Below are 23971 nucleotides of genomic sequence, written 5' to 3' on the forward strand. Positions count from 1 at the left end.
GTAATCTGTACACACTGACAGTACATTAGAGGCACACATTAACAACTGATACACAGAAATATACCTGTAGCGTACCAAAAAGTTTACTTAACAAATATTCATGCATTTGTTCTAATGAACACCAAAATTTCACTTAAAAATATGTCTTGCCTTCTCAGAATCTAGCAGTGTTTCTAAAAATACTTTATATAGAGTAAAATGCACAAATCTTAAGTGAACTTGATGAATTTTTTTTACCATGTATATATCCATGTAAGGCCTTTATTTTTACATAGCTCTTAAATACTACTGTATATACCAACAAATCCACAGGGTTTTGTTCATTTGAGAAATACTAGTTTCAAGAGATAATAAAACAAGTTTTCCTTTGAAAAGAAAGGGAGAGGAAAAGGGGGAAAAAGGAAACCATCAATCATGAGATAAGTTGAGAAATACTGGGTTAAGCAAAGATAAACCACCTTCTTAGTTTAAGGGCTCCTTGAAACTTTAAATATACAAATATATAGTGTGTGTGTTAGGTGTGGGGACCAGGACCATTGTATCATTTTCAAAATTTAATCATTGAAGCATTTTTCCAGTTTTATACTTTATAAATTATTTATCATTCATTATATCACAAATAGTATCCATAGTATTTCATCAGGTGGCTGCACCAGAGTTTGCTTAATTGGAATCCTATTATTGGACATTTAGGTTCTTAATCAATTTTGCTACCATAAATGAACACAACCTTTTCCATGTGAACATTTTCTTTAGAATGGACTTCCATCAAGACACAACTGGGTTGGAAGAGATACAAATCCACAATGACTGGGAATTTCTCCATTTATTAACCCCCCCACCCTCATCATTTATACTGCTGTGTGCCTGCTATACAGAAGATACTTAATATTTTTTGAGATTGTGCATATGTCTTTTTCACGATCACTTTCCTATTCATCTTTGTGTATTTTCTTAAACGAAAATCAGTAACTGTTTTCTTGAGCATTCCTTTGATTTCTACTGAAGCTGCATATTTTCTTAGGCTTCTCTACCAATTATACATCCACTTTTGTGAATTGTGAGTTCATTTCCTTTGTCTATTAAGGTGTTAGCATTTTGCTTTCCAATTTACATGGGCTCTTTACATAATTATACATTTCATGCAAAACAATTTTCTTGATAGAGTTTGCTATTTAATGTTTGTTTGTTTGTTTTTTCAAGTACCTTTTTTTAATTATTGAGAATTTGAGGGATGATTTTGATGGCTCTTCTTTAAAAAGCTGCCGGGGGAAGTTTAAATCAATGCCTTCATTTTTTCCTCTAAATCATTCCAACCATTATTTTAAAAGCTACTTATATCCAAATCTTACCTTTTGAAGCTATCATCAAATGATTTAATTTTATAATGTTAAAAGAGATAAGAGGCCAAATAAAGAAGGATGTTTATGGAAAGGAAGAAAGCATAATTGATTTGGAGATTTGAGATCTTGTTTATAGGCTGTTGTAACTCACTCTGCTGTGTGTGTGTGTGTGTGTGTGCGCGCGCGCACTGGTGGGGGGTTAAACCACCTAGAATGGGTGTTCAAACGTGGCTGCACATTAAATCTCCTGGAGGGAGTTTTTTTAACCATCCCAAAGCCCAGGCTGCCCCAAACCAATTACATCAGAGTCTCTGGAAGTGGGATCAGTAATTTGTAAAGCTCCCCAGGTCTCTGATGTGCAGACAAGATTGAGAACCACAGCCTAGGAGGGCTTCTCAGTATTTAACATCCATATGAATCCCTGGGGATCCTGTTAAACTGCAGATTCTGACTCAGGAGGTCTGGGGAGAGGCCTGAGACCACACATATCTAGTAACTACCCAGGGGATGCTGTTGCTATTGGTCCATGGACCACTTGAAAATGAAGTTTCTAAACTAGTAGTTTTCAATAGAGGGAGAGAATGATTTTTGCCCCCCACCCCGTGGTGGGCATTTGGCACTATGTGAAGACATTTTTTGGTTATTACAATCAGGAAGGAGAGGGTACTACTGGCATTTGGTGAGTAGAGGCCAGGGATGCTGCTAACTATCCTAGAATGCCCAGAACGGCCCCAGTAACAGAGTTGCCTGGCCCAATTGTCAATAGTGCTGAGGTGGAAAAAAACAAATGCTGCTTTAGAGACAGCTGTTTCTGATGAAAGAAAATGATCTCAAACCTGAGCTAGAACAGAGCTTCGTGCACTGGTGTGTTAAGTGGTCCCTTCTGGGAAGTATTGCTGATAAAACATATTAGTAATTTTCTAATCAACTTCAATGAGATTAAGAGCCCCTTCTGGGAGATCTGATATACCTGCCTCACTAAAGTCACCTTGTAACAGAGTTTACTGATCACTTGTACCTCGTCTCACAGTGTTATCTAACCACATGTTTTCCTATTCCAAGTTTTAGAACTGGATTTTTGAAGCCTCTTTAAGCAACTTTGAAATAAAGCTTTGACATGTGTTTCCAATCAATTCATCAGAGAAATTGCTTTTACACCCTTTGCCTTGCCAGTCTCCAGGCTGGTTCCAAGGTGGGACCCTGTCTCTGCAATCAACAAATGTTCCCTGAGTGTCCACTGTGGAGACATTTTCACAGCCCACTCTGCCTTCAAACCCAGCTTTCCTGCTTTCCACTTATGCTACCTTGGGCAACTTACCCAACAACGTGAACCCCAGTGTTCCTAAGGATAGGGAAATAATATTGTCAAATTCACAGGGTGGTTGGGAGGATAACATGGTAAAGCATTTAGCAGACTGCCTCTGACATAGTCAACATATACTATTACTATTATTCAGGGACAAAGATCCACAAAAAGCTTATAAATTAAAACATCCCTTCCTCCTTTTCTATCTTCCAAACAAGACTCAATCTTTGTCATCTTGGCTTCAAGCTCTTTGTGGTGCTGATGGTCGGGGAGATCTAAATATGCAGAGAGGGAACTGAAAAAAGTGAACTGAGTCTAAATTACATGGAAAAGGGGCTTGGGGACTCAGTGGAAAATAGGATTTCTTGGAAAGAAAGAAGAGAGATTTGAGGTAAAACGTCTCTAGGATGAGGGAATCTTGGGCCAATGAGAAGATTTTTAGGTAGTTTTACTGTGTTTTACAATGTAAATCTTTTTTTCTTTTTTATTTTATTTGTATAAATTTAAGGAGTACAAATGCAGTTTTGTCACATGGATACATTGCATAGAAGTGAAGTCTGTGCTTTTAGTGTAACCATCACCAAAAGAGTGTACGCTGTACCTGTTTACAATATAAATCTTTCTTAGGTGAAGATTTACATTCCTTCTGGGGGCTGATATGGTTTGGCTGTGTCCCCACCCAAATCTCATCTTGAATTGTAGTTCCCATAATCCCCACATGTCGTGGGAGGGACCCGGTGGGAGGTAATTTAATCATGGGAATGGTTATCCTCATGCTGTTCTCGTGAGAGTGAGTTCTCACGAGATCTGATAGTTTTATAAGGGGCTTTTCCCCCTTTTGCTTGACACTTCTCCTTCCTGCATCATGTGAAGAAGGATGTGTTTGCTTGCCCTTCCACCATAATTGAAAGTTTCCTGAGGCCATCCCAGCCATGCTGAACTGTGAGTCAAACCTCTTTCCTTTATAAATTACCCAGTCTCAAATATGTCTTTATTAACAGCGTAAGAACAGACTAATACAGGGGCCATTTTTAGAAATCAATGTATGTTTCTTTTGGACACAGCTCTGTGCTTAAATATGCTTAAATGGTCTTAAAAGTGGAAAGCAGAATTCCTAGTTTTATATGGCCTACATTATATGCTAGAAAATGTATTAGGCACTGTGGATACACTAGTGGACAAGTCAGACAAGTTATCCCCCTTCATGGAACTTAAGATCTAGAAGGAAAATCAGACAGAATAAACAATGGCAATCCAGTCCTCCATTGTGATGGGTGCTGCTATCCTGGGACAAACACAGGAAGCCATGGATGCTTTACCCAGTTTAAGAGGCAACGGAAAAGTTTTTCTAAAATAGTATTTAACTGAGACTTGAATGATGGGTAGGAGTTAGCCAGATAATGAATACGGGAGGGAACAAAGATCAAAAAATAATATTCTGAGCATGTGTAAAGGCCTAGAATCAGCATGGCGCCTCCATCAGCTGGCAGAGGTTCACTAGGATTGGAGCGAGGAATGTCCTGCACAGGCAGAAATGCAAGATGAAAAAAGCCTGCCAAGTCTGAGACAGTTAACACAGGCCCGAAGGGTCATGGGGAGCCGCTGAAGGATATGCAGCAGGGCAGTGACCCGATCCATTTTGCGGGGTTTGGTTTTGTATTTTTTGAAAGATCCGCTGATTGCAGGGCTCTGGCAACTGAAAACAAGTGAGAAAAGGCTTTGAGTAGTGAAGTGCACAGGTCACTTTGACAGCTGTGGGCCATTAATGCTCCAATTGTTCAGCGAGGTCACCTGTGTGACAGCAACAAGAATACATAGTGGATGAATGAAGTTTGCAAACCTTATTTCAAGGTGAAAAGAGGGGTCAAACATATGAGAAGATCACAGCACTTGTCCAATGGCTCATGCCTGAGGATTGAGAAGGGAGTCCCTTGTCCATTAGCAAAGGCCCAGGGGCTCCTCACTGAAGCATTTCAGTTCCAGATCTCAAACTTCCATCGAGGGCTGAGGAAAATTCCCACAGGTTACACAAACATTACTTTGAGCAGTAAATCCAAGACAACTTGCAAGTGACCACATACTGTTGGGCAAGCAGTGGGAACTCATACTGAGCTCTCTTCTGGCAATTTGCAGTATTTTCTGGGCTGTGAGGAATTTGAGCTTAAATAAAGCAGAAATGGGCAGTCTCTCGGATCCCCTGGCTTAATTTATTGAACAGGGGAAATAAGCCTTGTGAGGGAGACAGTTCCATTCCTAACGATTTAACCATAAATAAAGCCCTGCTATAAATGGAACTCAGGAGAGAAGGTAGCTTGTCAGAGGGCAGAGGAGTGGGCCCCATTAGACAAAATAGGTCAGGCGGGGAGAAAGTTGTCATTTCCTGACTAGTTAAGCTGAGCAGACATGACAAGCCTTGTCGTTTTTGAACGGATTGAAAAAGGATAGCGAATATACAAGAGGTTGCTTTCTTTTTGTTTCATTTCATAGATGACTATTTCAAAGAGGATCCTGAAAAGGAACTTGATAATATTTAGCACAGTTTTGAGTTGTGCACTTTAAAATGTGTGTGTATGTTGGCCTGAGTGTGTGTGTGTTTTTAGAAACATAAGTTTTCACAGAAAAAAATTATGTGCTTCTCCTAGGAAGTTACTTGGGATTCATTCACTTTCATCTGAGATTAATGGAACTCCAACTCCTGAGGAGAGTTTTCCCTCCCGTTAGTTGGATTGTTCGTAATATCCTGTGCTTTTTTCTTGTTGTTCTGGGTTTGATCCTCAGAAATCAAAAGAGAGGCCGGGCGCAGTGGCTCACGCCTGTAATCCCAGCACTTTGGGATCCAAGGCAGGCAGATCACCTGAGGCCAGGAGTTCGAGACCAGCCTGGCCAACATGGTGAAACCCCATCTCTACTAAAAATAAAAAATCAGCCGGATGTGGTGACGCACGCCTGTAATCCCAGCTCCTCCGGAGGCTGAGGCATGAGACTCACTTGAACCCGGGAGGGGGCGGTTGCAGTGAGCAGAGGTTGTTCCACTGCTCTCCAGCCTGGTCAATAGAGTGAGATTCCATCAAAAAAAAAAAAGAAGAAGAAGAAGAAAAGAAAGAAAGAAAGAAAGAAAGAAAGAAAGAAAGAAAGAAAGCAAGCAAGCAAGCAAGCAAGCAAGCAAGCAAGCAAGCAAGCAAAAGAGCAGGAAAACCATTGCATGTGGGAGCAAGCTGAGGAGAGGGAACAGTGTGCAAAAGCTAAGATGTATCACTCAAACAATGGATTTTTAGTTCACTTCTGGATTTGCCTCCCTGTAGAGGTTCTGCCTTCCTCTCCCTCCTTTTGGAGCCCCTCCCCTCTAATGACTCAAGGACATGAAGAAAAGACTTTCCTCAGTGCTCACACTATGCACTGTGCTTATGTGCTGTCAGGGCTTTCTCTGTTAGAAGCATCAGAGAAACTGGCTTCACATTTGGAAATAATCTTCCTAATCTCCCCAAAGATAAACAACTTTTGGTGTTTTAAATAAATGTAAGAAATTCTGGTTGGTAAGGATCAGGAGGGGTGAAAGAAAAGCAAATACTGAAATGTCACAGCTATGTGACTTTGAGAATCTCACTTCTTTGGACCTCGGTTTTATCATCTAAAAAATGAAGGGGGTAGGTGGCTATGGTAGGCAGCCTTCAAGATGTCTCCCAATGATTCTTGCCTCCTGGTATTCATATCCTTGTATAGTCCCCTTCGACATAGAATAGGGCTGGCTTGTGTAATCAGTAGCATGTTACAAAAATGACAAAGTAGGAATTCCAAGGCTAGGCCATAAAAGACTTTGCTGCTTCTGCCCTGTTTTTTCTTGAATCACTCACTCCAGGGAGAGTTGACTGCCATGTTGTGAGGGCATTCAAGCAGCCCAATGGGTGGGTCCACATGGGAAGGCACCAAGGCCTCCTCCTGATAGCAGTCATCACCAATTAGCCAGTGATGTGAGTGAGCCATCCTGGAAGTAGATCCTTCAATCTTAGTCAACAACTCACTACAAACTCATGAGGGACCCTAGGCTAGAACCACCCAGCTAAGCCATGCTAAATTCCTGATCCACGGAAACTGTGAGACAATATTTATTGTTCTTTTAAATTTTGAATAATTTGTTACACAGCCAAAGATAACTAATACAGCTGCCTTAGCCCAAGTTCAGCTCTTGTATTTTATGTATCAAGGAATAGGCGAATTGATGGAAACCATGAAAAGTTCGTGTTTAGTGTGACATGTCAAAAACTGGATCCTGGCTACAGGGTAGGACCATATTGCTTGGGCATTTATGAAATGGGGAAGAAAGATAAGTAGCCAGACTCTAGAGAGGTGGCATCCTGAGAACTTATGGATTCAGCTTTGTGGGAGTGGGCAACACAGCTGGCTGACCTTGAACCAAAGTTTACAGTGCAACTGCTCAGCACCCAGTGATTAGTCCTTAGCATGTCATACCACAAACATAACCCACTTATGTTTATACATGCAGAGACTGAATTTGTTAAAAGAAACGCCAATGGAATGGGCACTTATTTGGGTTCTCCCTATAATGAGTCATTCCCAAAGGGTGCAAGTGGGATTATCTGAAGGGAATAATGGCCCTGGCAGTTTTTAGAGGGAGATGAATTAGATAGGGGTTAAAAATTGCTGAGTTCATAGTTAAACCCAGGTGATTCTCCAGGGTAGGGTACATATCTGGAAAGCAGTGAGTATAGAGAGATTGCTGCATTAGGCTGGGTCTTGGTTGGACTAAGTGACATTGATAGTCCCCTAACCTGTAAGAATATGACTCTATATATTGCTGGGTAGACACGAGTCACAACCCTGACAAGACAGCACATTTATTAGTGGGAGCTAGAGTATTCTCAGCCCCTTCTAGGCCTAATATGGCTATTGTTTGGACTCATATGGCAGTCCTGAACTTAGTATCTCTTTCCCATGTCCTATCCCAAATAGAAGCCATGGCTCACCACTGGTTCACCCTATAAATAAATGCACATGTATGCTGCATGACTTTCCAAGAATGCTTGGCTGTTTTCCACCGTTGAATACTTTCATCTCAGCAACATTCAACCAAAGAAATACTTTCCCAAGCAAGAAAGATTTCAGTCTAGTTCATCAAAGGACGCTCTGAGAAACACCTTATCAGTCCTTCTCAGACCAAGACACACATCAGGATCACCTGAAGATTCTGTGAAACATACCCATTCCCAGGCCTATCCTGCCACCCTCTAAGAATTAACTGATAGCAAGTGGCACTCAGCAAGTCCAGGTGATTCTAATGTGCACATAATGTGCTGAGGACCATAGATCTAACTGTATCCAGCGTTTTGCTGCTGCCTGACTCTGTAACTAAGAAAACTAGAATACAAACGATGGTTCTCACCCAAAGCCCAAGGCTGGACAACTGAGTTGTTCAGAAACCAGCTTCAGTTCTTCTGTCATGATATTTGAGAAAAGCTATAAAGCTGCCTATCAGGCTGGGTGCAGTGGCTCACACCTGTCATTCCAGCACTTTCGGAGGCTGAAGCAGGAGGATCTTTTGAACTCAGGAGTTTGAGACTAGCCTGGGCAACATGGTGAAACCCCATCTCTGCTTAAAAAAAAAAAATAGCCAGGTATGGTGGTGTGTGCACCTGTGGTCCCAGCTACTTGGGAGGCTGAGGTGGGAGGATCGCTTGAGCCCAGGAGGTCAAGGCTGCCATGAGCCATGATCATACCACTGAACTCCAGTCTGGGCAACAGAGTGACGCCCTGTCTCTAAAAAAAATAAGATAAAGCTGCCTATCAGTCTGCCAAGTAGCTGTGATCCTTTGGTCCTGTCGTTTCTTGGACTTGAAAAGTGTTCAAATTTGGAAAACCTTTTGTGTTTTACTTCCACTACCTGGACAGCCACAGAAGTATACTTGAATGAAAATTATCAAACCCAGCTTTTTTGTCTCAGCATATATTTGAACCTTGGCAAGGCCTTATTTAGAAATACTTTCATTAGAGATTGGAAAAATGACTTCATTATTCCCAGTCATTTCATCCAGGCATCTCTCTGTATTACTTCTTACAACTGCATGTAAATCTAGAACGATCTCAAAAAGTTAAGAAAAAAAACAGGTGATGGGCTGGATTTGGCCTGTTGGTTCTGGTTTTCCAACCCTTGAACTGTAACAGTGTCAGCACTTACTAAACAGCTACAGAAATGAACATTGTATCAGTAAGGTTAAGTGACTAGGGGGTAAGTTGATGTAGAATTCCTCATCCTTTACATTAGGATTGTCCCTCATAATTTACCCAGCTCATTTCACCGCCATGGACCTGTCTGCCACATTGAGAGTCAGACTGGGGTAATGATTAAAAATCAGACAGCCTGGATTTGACTCCTGGCTTCCCCACTATCTAGTTGTGTGACCTTGCAGAAAGTCATGTAACTTCTCTGTGCCTCAGTTTTCTCACCTGTAAAATGGAGCTCTTACGTGTATTAACTCACTGACATCTCACAAGGTAAAGGGCTTGCAACAGTACCTGACCATTGGAAGCACTATTACAAGCATTTGTGATTATTGCTTCATTGATGCTTAGTATATATAAATTTCAGCAAAGAAATCTGACCAAGCTTCTCACTGTACTTTTGGAGACTAGCCTGAAAACTGTGGAGCCGGTGATGGGATAGTTGGGGGACTTCTGAATGTCCAGACCTAAACAATCTGATTGATGGCTCTAGGTCAGTGGTTCTCAAAGTGTGATCCCAAACTACCACCAGCAGCAGCAGCATTCCCTAAGAACTTGTCAGAAATGCAAACTCTGGAACCCATCCCAGACCTACTGAATTGAAAACCCTAGGGCTTTGGCCTGGCAATCTCAGTTTCAGCAAGCTGTCTAGATGATTCTGATTCATGTGAAAGTTTGAGAACCACAGCTCTAGGCCAATCTGAAAAGGGTTTCCTTTGCAGTCACCCACAGGATGCTGTCCTTGGTGCTGCCCTGTCCCCACTGTCCTCAAGGTCTCAGTTAAAGATGAGAAAAAGCTGGCTTCTCAAATTGGCAGGTCATCCATGCAAAGCCAGCCTGGAGGAATAATGACACTATTTGATGCTAGAATGTGGACCTGAAATGATCTCCGTAGGTTGGAAGTGCCAGCCAAAATTGTTTTGATTTTTAATAGAGATAGCTTTATTTTTACCTAGGTCAAGTTTCTAACTCAAGTTTCTTGGCATTTTAACTCCTACATGTTCAGTGAGGTTGTCAGTGGTGCTGTGGGTATCCAGGCACTGTGACCCCAGTTCGCACCATAGCATAGGCTGCAGGAACTCAACCAGTAATGGAAGGTTGGCCCTGAGTACAGGAGCAAAGTCTGGCCTACCACCTCTTGGTATTTCAGAATTTGATCACATAGTAAAAAAAGGGTGCCACACAGGAGAGAAAACTGAATCTGGACTCTGTTATGAAGGGATGGCATTGGGGGTGGTGATGAGGATCAAGAACCATTCTAATGCAGTTGCATTTGCCATCTGTGCTGGTCTAGAGCATTATCAGCTGTTTTGTCTTATCTGGGGCATGAGCTCCTCTTCCTATGTGCTGGGAATCCCTGCCAGCCAGGGGCTCTGACACCAGCTGGGTTGCTGGGGTGGCCTGCTCCTGGCAGCGAAAGCAGGTCTATAATTGGCCCATAATTGGATTGGATTTGGCTCGGAATGACTCCCAGGCTCTCTCTCTCCTGACGGATAATAAGCAGTAAACTTTGTATGTGACCTCGCAGGGTGTCTGGGACACCATTTCTTAGCTGTCAGTGAAAACGAAGAGCTTTCCAGAAGAGTTGACCTTTAGGGCAATGGTTTGGGGGCATCTTGAAGTGAAGTTTTCCCCAGACCCATTTGTTTGCCACCTGATCTTTCTGAAATTAAGACATTTCAACCCAATTTCCAAATCCTGAATCAAATCTGTCCTCTACCATGTGTGTGCATGTATGTGCATGTGTGTGTGTATGTGTATGTGGTATGTTTGTATGTGTATAAAGATTACAGTATGACTTTTAAAAATTAAACAAGAAAATAGTAAACAGAGGTAGAAATTGAGATAATGCATTTCCTTTGAAATATATCTATAGATAGAGGTGGGTAGATTAATCTTGAATATCTTTCCATGTCAGTGACAAAAGTCCTTCTGGGTATAAGCAGAGCCATTATCTGTTCAATTCTGGCCCATGGAATGGATTGTTACTAATCCCCTTCCTGGGCACCTGTTGCAGACTACATGGTGATCCTACTTTTCTGATTGAAAGGGATTACACCCATTTTCTACAGATGGACTTCAATAGGCTTAATTAATAATTAGTCTTAAAATGAACCTTCTCTGGAGGGAGAAGACAATACAACCCACAATCTTCCACCCTTTGTGAAGTTGGAAGTCATGTGAGATTGAACTGCAAAGTCAGTGCCTGCCCTACCTATCTCACAGAACTGTTATGAAGTTCGAAAGAGAGAATGGACATGGAAGGATTTCGGAATTCTTAAAATCAAGAGCAAGGGTTTGTTAATATTATTGCTACTATTATCCCCTAGTTAAAAGATGTGATTTTGCGTATGTTATAAAACTTCCAAATAAACCTGTTTCCTCATTGCCTGGCCTGTATGATGCCCCTTAAGCAGCCATTTCACAAAGTCTCCAGGCTGCCATGTTCTCTGGCACCTGTATTTACTAGTGACTGCCTACCTATTATTGCAACATAGACATAATTTGATTATCAAATTAAATAATGTCAGATAGAGGGAGAAAACACCTCTGCAAGGTAATCATAGCTGGAAATTAAATGTGAAAGGGGCATAACCCAGGACAGGGTGTCATAGAGAAGACACCCAGGGCACTTCTGGACATTGAGATCGACATAGCTCTCATTTTATTTTCTGGACCAGACTCCAATAGTACATAGCCTATGCACAAAAGATTACTAGAAAGGTGAAATGTCTATTTTTGGCCATAAAGCCCATTCAAAATGCTCAGGAAAATGCTGTATAAAGTCCATTGTTTGACTTTTCTTTGAGAGTAGGGCAATGGCAGCTCAACTCTCCAAGTATTTCTTAAGCTGATTCTCTTCAGAGAAAAATCAAATTACAAACGAGATGCATTTGCTAGTTAAAAATTAGGGTGAGAGGAGGGAAATTCCTTGAAGTCTCCAAAACAAAATGAAAATGCTAAAGTGAAATGTTTGTAATTTTGCTGTCTTGAGACAAAGGCCTTGGAAACATGAGCTGCTGCAGGTTTTGAAAACTGGAACTGCAATGCCTCCTCCAGGAGAAAGAGGACAGTTGCAGGTTAGAAATCATCTCATGAACTGGCTCAAGCTCAAAGGATTCAGGTGATTGAGAAAGAGATCCTCCCAGATGTTTGCAAGTGCTTCAATGAGCTCATATTAGTCACAGATAAGATAATTAATGGATTTTAATTTTCGGTGAGCTTTCTTCATATTCGCTGGGGAAATGTGCAGAGCTACTCTTCAGACAGTATTTCACTTAAAAACCAACCAACCAATCAACTCCTAGCCTTGGAAGCAAGGGGCAGAGGGCAGAAGGTATGGGCAGACTGTGAGGACAGCAAAGGGAATGAAGACTTCCTGGAAGCTGCTGTGTACCAGGAGCACCATCTGAGTCAATTCACTATCTTTACGGTGCCTTCTCAAGACTTACATTATTATTCCTATTTATAGATGTGGCTCAGAGTGGTCAGGAAGTTGCCCAAGGTCACTGAATTACTACGTGCCAGAGCTGCAAGTGGAGGACGGGTGTGTCCCACTCTTTCCAGCACATCAAGTGTCCAGTGGCTGCTGTAAGGTGGGCAAATGTGCGCAGAAAGCCTGTCCATGCCACCTGACACAGCCACAGCCCACTCTGCTATGATCGCCCCACTTCTTCTCGCAGAACTCAGATTCCCAACCCTTCTCAGCAGTCAGTACCAATGAAACAGACACAACACTCAAAATGAAAACTGTTTGTCTTTCCTATAAAGTAGGAACACAAAACTGGAAAATAGGACACTGGGATTTTAGACTGGTATTGACCTTGATTCCATTGCTCCTGGGACTCACTGCTAATAGACAGGGGATCTTAAATTAAGTTCATTCTAATGGTAACATTTTGTAGTTTGTAATAGCTCCCATGGTATGCAGAACTTTAGATATACACACTATGTGATTCAGTGCTTCTCAGCCCTGGAACTATCGGTGCCTGTTGTGGGAACTGTCCTGTGTGTTGTAGGGTGTTTAGTACCATCCCTGGTCTCAAGCCCCTGAATGCCAAGAGTACCCACCCTGAGGTGTGACAATCAAAAATGTCTTCAAACATTGCTAAATATTCCTCAGGGTGGACAGCAGAATTGCCTCTGGGAGTTAGGTATTTTTCTCATTTTTCAGATGAAGAAACTGAGGCAGAGCAATTATATAAAATCACAAGACAAGGGAATAGCAAAGCCAGGGTATAAACCTATACTTGAATCACTTCTCTTCCACATTTCTTTCAGTGGGATAACTGTTTTCCAACATCCTGTCTAGACTCTTTCTTTGTCACCTGTATTCAAAGGCCGTGCCTTCTCATTTCTTCTTCATTCCTGCTGCAACCACTATGTGCTAATATCCCCTCTCACATCCTTACCCAACTAGACTGTGAGTCCCTTGAGGGATGTTGTCTTGTATCACCTATTTCTAACATAGTAGTGCCTGAAACAGTCAGTGAATAGATGTTCATTTCATAAATGAGTGAATTTATCCAAGCACTTTAATCCTTCCCACTCAAATCCAATTCATGCTGTCAATTTGCATTATGAAGAAGAAGGTTAATTTGGCCAAGGTAAATTCCAACTAGCCCATGTACAAAATGATCAGGCAATGAAAAAAGTCTGAATAGATGGATGATTGAACACTCAGAATTTAATAAACCTGTTGGGGTAGTTTTCAGGAATTAATTGCTGCCTCTGAAACTAAAATGCAGCCATGATTCTTATCATCTGTATCCAAAATTGGGGGATCAGGTAAGAGCTAGGCAGTAAAATATGTATTACTTGTTAAGGATTCTATTACATCGGTGACAGGTGGAAGGAAGTGCCACTATCTTCTAGGGTGGAAGGAAGTGCCACTGTCCTTCCTACAGAAGGCATCCAATGACTTTCTGGCAATAGGACACGCTTGCTTTCGGCTGTTTATCCAGCAGTCCAGATGAATTGTTCTGAGCAACCTTTGTGCCACCTGCCTGGACGAAAGAGACTCCAATCTGTCGACTGCTTAATAGAAATTTCCCTCAGTGAGAAGCCAATTGACTGACCCTGCCTCGGATTAAACCAGCCACCCCCTTGCCATCTGCATAAAGTCCTAGACTAGAGGGTGTGGAATGATCAGTTCACAGGCAGGGAGCAGTGGTAAGGGAGTACAAGTTAAATTTGCAAGTCTTGATTTGCTCCTCGTGATTCCTTCTCCTTCTCAAATGCCACAGCATGTGCAGGGAGTTAAAATGAGCAGCATTGTCACGATGCAGCCAACCCTGATTAGACAGCCTGGAATTCACTTCCCCAGTTTTCTGCGTGGGCTGCACACAGCGTGAGAGGGAATGAGCGAAAAGGCTTCATGGGTCGGAGACTGCTGCACCATGAATGACACAGACTCCTGACAAGCCCTTGCTCATCTGCGGAGCAAAGGCAGGTGGGCTCTGCAGCGGTCTGGTATTGCTCTGCTGCAGTTTTGTCAGCACTGGGCAAAGTCCATGTCATCCCCAGCACTGCCATAATCGGTGTTTTTCTGTCTCCTCTCCTCTCCTTTCCCCTCCTCTCCCTTCCCCTCCTTTCTCTCTCTCTCTCTCTCTCTCTCTCTCTCTCATACTTTCTCTGATGTTTATGGGTATTAACTCTTCCTTTTTGTCAAAATCCTTAAAAAGAGCAAATTATTTGTGCTTCCATGCAATGTTTTGCCCATTAAACTGTGAACCAGGGTAGATGCTCTGGCATATTTGAATCCCTAATGCCTGATATACTCAGCACCTGGTGCATCTTTTGTGTTTAGTAAATGCTGACTAGCTAAAAGAATGAATATGTGAATGAATAAACAAATGAGCAAACAAAGGAACACATCAACCAACATGCCAGGGTTATGTTTCAGTGTTCGTCTTTGTGACAGTGACAGTTTCTGCAGTCTCTTTAGCCTTTGCTTGCTTTGCACTGACCCAACATGGTGAAATATTATTTGCAAAGACTATAGCTAAAAGAACATTTTTTAAGAATGCAGTGGGTGATAGTGATTAAAAGGACTGGCTGTTTAGTGTGACAGATGATGGTTTGCACCTCACCTCTGTGACTTACAATCTGGGTGACCTCGGTCAAGTTGCATAAGCTCTCTTAGCCTTCACTCTCCCATAAACAAAATGAGCATTGTAGTAATACCCCATGCAGTGAGCACAAGGAATGAATGAAATAATGCATGTGAGGTGCAAAATATGGTACCAGGCATATCACAAGCATATAATAAATGGGAATGTTCATGATGACAATAAAAATGATGACATTGATATTGATGCTGGTGACTACTAATGCTTAATGTTAATACTTTAGAAGACTTGATGAGCTGCTGAGATAATCTGCTTTCTGATACATTTGAGATGAAAAAATAACCTATAAAAATAGTTGGGTTTGAGGCAATTCCACATAGACCATATACCATAAATATGTTTAATCTGGCAATTGACAAGAATCATATTTAAGAGTGCTTCATTCCTAAGTCTTAATTACTGTTAAGAGATTATAAATATTGGCAATTAATTACTTTACTCTTTTTACTACTGTCTTAATTTCTGTGACGTGCAATGCATTGATTGCTTGGAAAGAAAAGTCCGCAGCAAGCTGGACCTAACATCAACCTTTCAAGCAGGTAAATCAGGGTTACTCACTCTCAGCAGTACTGACATTTGGGGCTGGATCATTCTTTGTTGTAGGAGGTCATCCTTGGCATTGTGGGATGTTTAATAGCATCCCTGGCCTCTCCTCACTAGAGGACAGTAGCAGCCCACCCCTAGTTGTGACAATTCAAACTGTGTGCAGACATTGCCAGATGTCCCCTGGGAGGAAAAATCCACACCCTCCCCCCATTGAGAACAAATGAGATAGAGTAATGAGTTCCATTACATTGAGAGTAGAACAGGTGCCAGGTGTAACTGTCTTTTGGCCCATGGAGATGTGTGTGCCAGTATAGGAAGATCAACAGAATTGGGTTCGGAGTCACCTCTGCTTTCCACCAAGCTGGCTGACGCAAATGTGCTTCTCTGGTCTCAAGTCTACTCCCTAAAAGCTCTCGCACCAATTCCAATTTCTTCCTGATAATTCACACACTAGACCCTCCAAATCTCTGTTTTAATAGAAACTACACAGGTAGCTTCTGTGTGTTTACTGTTGAGAGGCTCTTAAAGCAACTGCCACAATCAACTCAAAGTCTTCTTGTGTTCACTCTCAAGTCCTCTACACCCACACAGACTGTAACCAGGGTCTAAAACGAGAGTTTTGCCAGCCAGGAAAACAAATGAACAAGACCTTGATACAGTTCAGAATCACTGCAGAACCTGTCTTTATCCTAACCAAGTGAAGATCAGGAAGAATTTAAAAAGAGCATCACAAATCAAAATAAATGTGGCTTCACTAGAGAATGAAAAATATCAGCATAAAACCATTTCCTTCAGAGAAAGTGAATAGAGCTCTGTAATTGGGTCAAAGCAGGGAACATTTCAAAAATGAGGACAAAAAATTTCCACAAACCACAGAGAAGACATTTGGAGAAGTGTGTTTAAGTCTAGTTCTATGTGAAACAATAAATCAGTCCTCTGTCTTCTGGCAAAAGGAAAAGGTTATGAAATCATGATAAGTCAAAGACTATGAGAAATAAATCATCCTAATTCTGAAGGCTGCAAAGCAATATGAAAACTAATCTTGTGATAAAATGTAAAGTGGAAAAAGCAAGATACAAAACTATACAAGTGCTACAAATGATGCTATATAAGAAAAATATATAAGAACCAGTTCCTATTTACTGAGTAATTACCCATCCCAGGTACTGCGCCTGGAGATACTTTTAAAAATACATCTCCCTAACCCTTCACAACTACTGATTGAGAGAGGTGCCATTTTCTGCTTTTATCAAACAAGAAAATAGAGGCATAGAGCGCAAAGTTGCAAACGTAGAAGGAAATGAGACCAAGTCTTCACAACCCCAGATCAACATATTGTTAGCAACTTGGTTGTATTGCATCCCAGAAGTAAACCCAGAGGAAAAGACTAGAAGGGGAAATACCAAAGTCAGTATTTTGCTAAAATGGTGATCTACTGGGCAATCATTTTTTATTTCCCAGTCTCTGTTACATTGTTATAGTGTTTATACAAATAGATTTATTACATTTATTATTCCTTACCATTTGAAAGGAATGATATTTCCATTCATGCATCAATTTAATCATAAGTTTACTATAAGATGATAAAGTGCATGTTTCCCAAATATGGAATAGGTGCTAATATTGGTTTGATTGGTTGGTTATGGGATTTGAGATCTTTTTTAATATAGTCATTTATAACTGTAAACTTTCCTCTAAGTACTGCTTTCATTGCATCTTATAAATTTGGGTATGCTGTATTTTTGTTTTCATTCGCCTCAAAGTATTAATATTTTTAAATGTACCTTGTGATTTCTCCTTTGACTCATTGGTTATTTAGAAGCATGTTGTTTAAGTTCCACAAGTTGTGAATTTCCCAAACTTCCTTCTGTTATTGATTTCTAATTTCATTCCATTATGGTCATAGAACATACTTTGTATGATTTCAATCCTTTTAAATTTGAGACTTATTTCATGGCCTAACATATGGTCTGTCCTGGACAATGTTCCATGTACACTTGAGAAGAATGTGTACACATGTACTCTGCTGTTGTTGGGCAGTGTTTTATATGTGTGTATATATACATATCCACACACTATACATATAATATATATACACACATATATGCGTGTATGTGTACACATACACATAATGCGTGTATGTGTACACATACACATAATGCGTGTATGTGTACACATACACATAATGCGTGTATGTGTATATATACACATTATGTGTATGTGTATATGTGTATATATACACATTATGTGTATATGTGTATATATACACATTATGTGTATATGTGTATATGTGTATATGTGTATATGTACACATTAATGTGTATATGTGTATATGTACACATTAGTGTGTATATGTGTATATGTACACATTAGTGTGTATATGTGTGTATGTACACATTGGTGTGTATATGTGTATATGTACACATACATAATGTATATATACACATTATATATATGTTACGTCTAGTTAGTTTATGATGTTGTTCTTGTCTTATATTTCCTTGATCATTTGTCTAGTTATTCTAGACATTATGGAAAATGGGATATTGAATTCCCCAATTATTATCATTAGATTGTCTGTTTCTTCCTTCATTTGTGTTGGTTTTTGCTTCATGTGTTTTGGGGGTCTGTTGTTATGTACTAAATGCACTTTTTAATCAGTTGTCTGGGTATATCAATTTGCCCTTCTTCCAACACTCTCAGAATTAGCCCTTGAATCAGTAGGAATGATGGTGATGCATGTTTAACATTTAAGAGTAATGAGCGCCTTATGTTCTCCCGTATCAGAGATGACAACTCTCTGGATGACAGGTTGGTAAATATGTCTTATCTAGACGTGGATGTTATTTGAAAAATAAAGCCAAAGAATTCTTGAATACTAAGTTTTCTTCTGGTTTACACATCTTTCTCCTCTTTTGAGGAATATGAGACAAACTTGACATTTTCCTTAATTTTTTAGTTTCCCAGAGGAATACAATCAATTATTTAAAGTCAAATTTCTGGGCCCATTACTGATTTTGGTCAACAATGTTAACTATGGACCTTTTGAGAGAAGCTAGTCTTTCTTTTAAAGTGGTAAGCTCCCTAAGATTACAAGGACTTGGAATGTCTACATTTCTAAGTGATCCCAGACTTGCTGTGGTCAGGGCACCGGCAACATCCTCCAGACTTGCCCTGTGTGCCTAATATGTATCATGTGAATTGCAGCCTTTAAAGGAGCTATGCGATAGCATCATAAGGAAGATGTAAACAAGAAAACCAATACATTACAATTCAGTAAGTTTGTGACAGGATAAACAGAAGATGCTAGGGATGGGGCAGAGTGCTGGAGGAAGAGGACTCTTATGGACTGCATGTTTGTGTCCCTCCCCCAAATTCATATGTTGAAGCCTTAATCCTCAATGTGATAATATTAGGAGGTGGGGCCTTTGAGAGGTAATTAGGTTTAGATGAGGTCATGATTGTGGGGTCCCCATGATAGAATTAGCACCCTTATAAGAAGAGGAAGAGACATCAAAGGACACAGCAAGAATATGGCCATCTGCAAGCCAGGAAGAGAACCCTCACCAAAACCCAACAATACTGACATCCTCATCTCTGACTTTCAGCTCCAGAATGGTGAGAAATAAATGTCTGCTGTTTTAGCTACCCAGTCTATGGTATTTTGTTATAGCGGACCGAGCAGACTAAGATAAGGGCACACCTCCCCCAACAGGGCATTATAAAGATTCTTTTCAAATCTACAAAATCCAAAATCAGGGCTGGCTAGCTGATGTGGGGTATGAGATAGAGACTAACTTGAGATTATGAGGCTGTGTATGGGTACAAAGGAACTGCAGATCATTCCAACTCATTCTCATTTACTGCCCTACAGCAGTGTTTCTCAAAGTATGGTCCAAGGCCCACTGGTTGACCTCAAAAGACTTCTTGATACAAAAACACAAGTGCTTTCTTCAGTTCCTAATGATGAATGGGGATTAATTCCATAGATTCTCACGTCTATACACAACCAAAACCTACTAAGTGAGCTATCAAGAATTACTAAAATTTTGCATTTTTCTCAAACCTTAGTTTAGTATACAATCATGAAGTCTGACTGCCACACATGTGGCCATGCTGCAATGTCCAACACAGACAGAAGGGATTCTTGAAACTTCAGAAGGAGAATTTCTTTTTAGAGCTTCATCAGTTCCAAGGCTTTCAATTGCGACTTTCTCGGTGCTCATTAGCATCATTGTAGAATTATTCTTAGGTTTTACCTTTGCTAATCATTTCTTTTTCTTGTAATTGATGCATCATTACCACTTTGATATTTATTTTGTTCCTCTTCAATTCTTTGATATCACTGAGTTCTTTTACCACTGGAAAAAGAGATGAGATGGTGTAGGCAGGCTGTGGGGTTTTATTTTGTTATGCTCCAAAAGTTTAAGACGTAGTGCCTAGAGGAACTCTTTGGTCTCACTAGACTGGTCTAATTATTAACAATACCCTGGACACTCCATTTGTCCAGAGGTGATCTCTGAGCCTCTGTTTAAACCATTCCATTCCCACTGCCTCTTTGAAATTATCCCTGACCCCAAATCATACCTTAGCCCCTCAAAAGTCATAACATTATCTCTGCTGCCTAGTTGTTAGTGGGTCATAAACAGCCTTGGGATATCTTTAATAATTAAGCTGCTATCTAATTCTTGAATTGTTAGCTACCTTTTGAAGTATTTTATCTTTCCATCAAGACTTAAGTATCCTGAGAGCAGGGACCAAGTTTTATATCTATACATTTTACTACAGAAAGAAGAAAGTACCCATGGTATAGAAGCTAGTTTCAAGGGTTCTTTACTGAGTACCTATGCTCTGATCTAAGGGTCGGGAACAAACAGAAATGGACACAAAGTCTGTTTGAACACCAGCCCAGAGCGGTTCTGCAGGTTCCCCAGACCTTTGTCCATGAAGCCTGAGGTGGTATCTGCTACAACTGTAAGCAAACAAGCTGACAGTGGTTTCTGATAGTGGCCCTGCAGGATTCCTGATAATGCAGCAAACAAGCAGGATTGGAAGTATTGGAGGACACCTGGTTTCTAGATTTTGCCACTGGTCCTGCCTCTTCATCTGGTTCTTGGACTTTCTTAAGTCACCATCTGGCTACCTTAAATCACAGCCAGGAGGATTCCAAAATTTTTGTGGCTGAACATCCTACCTTCCCTGTACCATGCCAGTTCCAGCCTGGACTGGGGCCCCATTTGGGACACTCCTGTGTCTTTTGGCTTTGACTTGGTATGTGCTGTCTCTATATTGCCTGGTCTGGTTCCGGTTTGGGTCTAGGCCCCCACTCCTTTTCCATAAGCCATGATTTCTGGTGCCCAACGGGGTAGTCACTGGCCTTTCTGATTCTTGTTCTGTAATGTTTTTAATTGATTTCTGTGAACAATTCTATCTATGACACAGGGCATGGAAAGAACCTGAAATCCCACATAAAAGGAGGCACTGATCTTGGCTAGAATGAGATGCTAACCTGTCTTATGTGTCTAAAGTACTGTAATAGTTATAATATTATGTGGACCTTGCGCCTTGTGGTTTTCACTGTGTTTGACACTATGGACATGATGGACTTATTCAATCTTCAAACAATGATCTGTTTGATCAAATAACTGGACAACACAGGGTGAGGGTGGGTGACAAAGTGGTGACCCAAGAAGAAAAAAAGTCAATCCAACCAGTGAAGGGTTAAGTGATGGCTGGTCCAGGGTATTTACTGCTTATGAGTTCACTGAATCTATCAATGTTAAGAAATGTTCTCCTTCTGCGACCACAGACTATGACTACTGAAGTCTCGAAATCTCAAAATATCTGCAGGAGAAAAATAAGTCAAAAGCAAAACAGCTTGCTACAAAAAGTAAAGATCATTCCTTGGCTTAAAACAATGACTGTACTCATTTGGAATTCAGATCAATTACCCTGACAACTTAGATTTTCACATTACTGTAAGAATAAGGAAAAATAGGTCTCTCTGAGTGGTTTTACATTAGAATTTGTTAAGGAGAGAAGAATCATTAAAGTCTTCTCTGAGAAAATAAAGTAACAAAAATGTGTTCTGGATATTCTGGTACATTTTCAATATTTGATTGAGTTGTTATTCTTCCTTGTTCCCTGTAATCACACAGCCAAGGCTACTGAATCAACCCCACTGCTGAGTAACACTGCAAGATCCTCTCTAAGCTCATTTTAAAACCGCATTCCTCTGAATCTTCAAAACCAAATTCTTCTGGAACTGGAACTGAGGTTAAATTTAGGTCAACATGGTTTTCATAAAAGTAAAAACCTTTAAAGTTTGCATTAAAAATTCATGTGTCCAACTGAACAGCCTTGGTTGGGTGATGATAATAAATATTACCAAAAGTTAAGTTCCCCTCTCCAGGCTTTCTAACAAGGAAGTTCTGAAGCTTCATCCCTACCATATTGAAAGATTTCATCTCAACTTGGCAACACAAGCAGGACTGAGTGTGACACTCAGTCATCAATTTATTCCATTCTGTCATCAGTAGCAACAAGTGCATGTAGCCACATGTCAGGTTAGTTCCTGCTCACATCAATTTGTCCCCATCCAGGTTCCTGGGATTCAGTCTATGGTCACAGATCCACTCTGTTTTACTCTTACTCCTGTGCTCTTTTATGTAACTGTGCTGAAAACACCAGATACTATTGTTTTATTTTAACTCAAAACGGCTCCTCTCTTTCTCTAACTATAAAATATTTTCGGCTGAACTAACTTGCAAACATCCTAGTAAGTCAGTGTAAGTGTAACACAAATAACACTGCCACAATGCACTGGACTGTCTGACAGAACATTCTGTTCCTCATTCTGTCTAGAGGAGAAGACACAGCGGGGCCCTATCCGCCCCACTGCTTGCCTCTGCCATCCAGTCAGAAGATTTCACCCCAACACCAACAGAAAGCATGCAATCCATCTGTAAGGTGTGGTGGGAGGAAGGGATTGAAGCAATATAACAAGTAGGTGATAGCACTAACTTTGAAGGCAGACTCCATTTTTAGAATACATGATAGGTGGGGAAACTCAGTCTCTCTAAGACTCATCTCAAAAATGAGAAAAATAATTGAGTATCATGAGGCTTAAAAGAAACAATGGACATAATGCTCTTCACACAGTATCTTGCTCATGGTAAGTGATGAATAAATGTTTCTAGTGTGCAGCATGTAGTGAACACTCAATAAATGTTGATTGAATGAATGGGTGAGTGACCAAATGAATGAATGGACAATCAACCAGATAAAACCTGTTTTATGTTCCTAATACAGATTCCTCTCCTCTAGACTTAAATTTCTGCTTAAGAAATGGAATAGATTGTACATTGCGGGCTTAGTAATGTTGGAAAAGGGTAGATTTGCTCCCAGGGTCTCCTAGGAGAAAGAGTGATGACTTGGGCCAATTCCACACTCCCCTGCTGGCAGAATTCCCATACCAGTCCACAGGAGCCAGGTGGAGGGTTGTCTGAACCCTCACCAGGGGATCATTACTGAACAGATGCAATTAAAATAAAAATAAGGTCACAAGCCCTGCTTGCAGTGCCTTGTAAGGCAGCATACAAGTTTTGAGCTACCCTTAACCTCATCCACACCTAGAGTCGTTATGGCATCCTCTTGGTCTGCCTTACACACACCTGGGTTACTTGATTAAAGGACTGAACTCCTGGGTCTCTGCCTCTTTATACTCCCAAACTTGTTCAGTTCCTTGATCCTCTGATCCTCTAGCTCATGAATAGTTTGTTGCTTTTTGTGATACCTGGGTGAGGAAACTGAAGCATGGAGTGAGGGAGGGCTCGCTGGACCTCAAGATGAAAACCTCAAGGCCTTTTCCCAAGCATCTTTCCTCTCCCAACTTCATCCTTCCACAACTAAGAAGGATGATCAGAAAGAGAATGGCAGGCTAACATCTTCAATGGATCTATGACTGGTGATGGAATAAGACAGGCCCAAAAACTTGGCTTAACCAGAAAACTGCACCAGAAATACTGACTTAAATTGAAGGCACCTGGTATTTAATGAACTCTTGTAGAATTCCAGATTTCTTCTGTGGAAGGCTTCCTTAAACCATTTTACAGAGGACTTTTTGAGACAAAGAAGATAGTTTTTCACTCACCTTTTTTCTTCCTACTACTGTTCAGCTTTGGGGACATATTTTAGTTCACTTTTAATATTCTGGATTTCCGATAGATTGACTGCAGGTCCTGGAAGTTTCTTCGCTCCTGGAATTGGCTTCTTCTCCTCATCCGAGGTGGGAGGAACACCCTGAAGAGCAAGGAGAAGAAATCCAACTCACCAAAGATCACATTTGATCTCTTTGGGCCATAAGCATGAACCAGAAAAAAAAAAATTAAAGTAACAATGATGTCAAAGTG

At 40.8% G+C, this 23971-nt stretch overlaps 1 protein-coding gene across 2 annotated transcripts in view; it reads right to left on the bottom strand.

Moving 5' to 3' along the window:
• Nucleotides 1-23971, bottom strand: part of SMPX (small muscle protein X-linked) — a 52152-nt gene that overhangs the window by 7786 nt on the left and 20395 nt on the right. The window contains exons 4-5 of one of the 2 annotated variants that reach the window (XM_009438849.4): nucleotides 23713-23861; nucleotides 1671-19921 (exon numbers count right to left, since the gene is read on the bottom strand). In XM_009438849.4, coding sequence (XP_009437124.1) covers nucleotides 23727-23861 — 135 coding nt within the window. In that variant the 3' untranslated portion in view covers nucleotides 1671-19921; nucleotides 23713-23726. Of the gene's footprint in view, nucleotides 1-1670; nucleotides 19922-23712; nucleotides 23862-23971 lie in introns of those variants that run through there. The other variant, XM_016943882.4, reaches the window with a different exon arrangement.

The sequence above is a fragment of the Pan troglodytes genome, chromosome X, assembly GCF_028858775.2.
Source record: "Pan troglodytes isolate AG18354 chromosome X, NHGRI_mPanTro3-v2.0_pri, whole genome shotgun sequence".
In the NCBI taxonomy this organism is placed as follows: Eukaryota; Metazoa; Chordata; class Mammalia; order Primates; family Hominidae; genus Pan; species Pan troglodytes.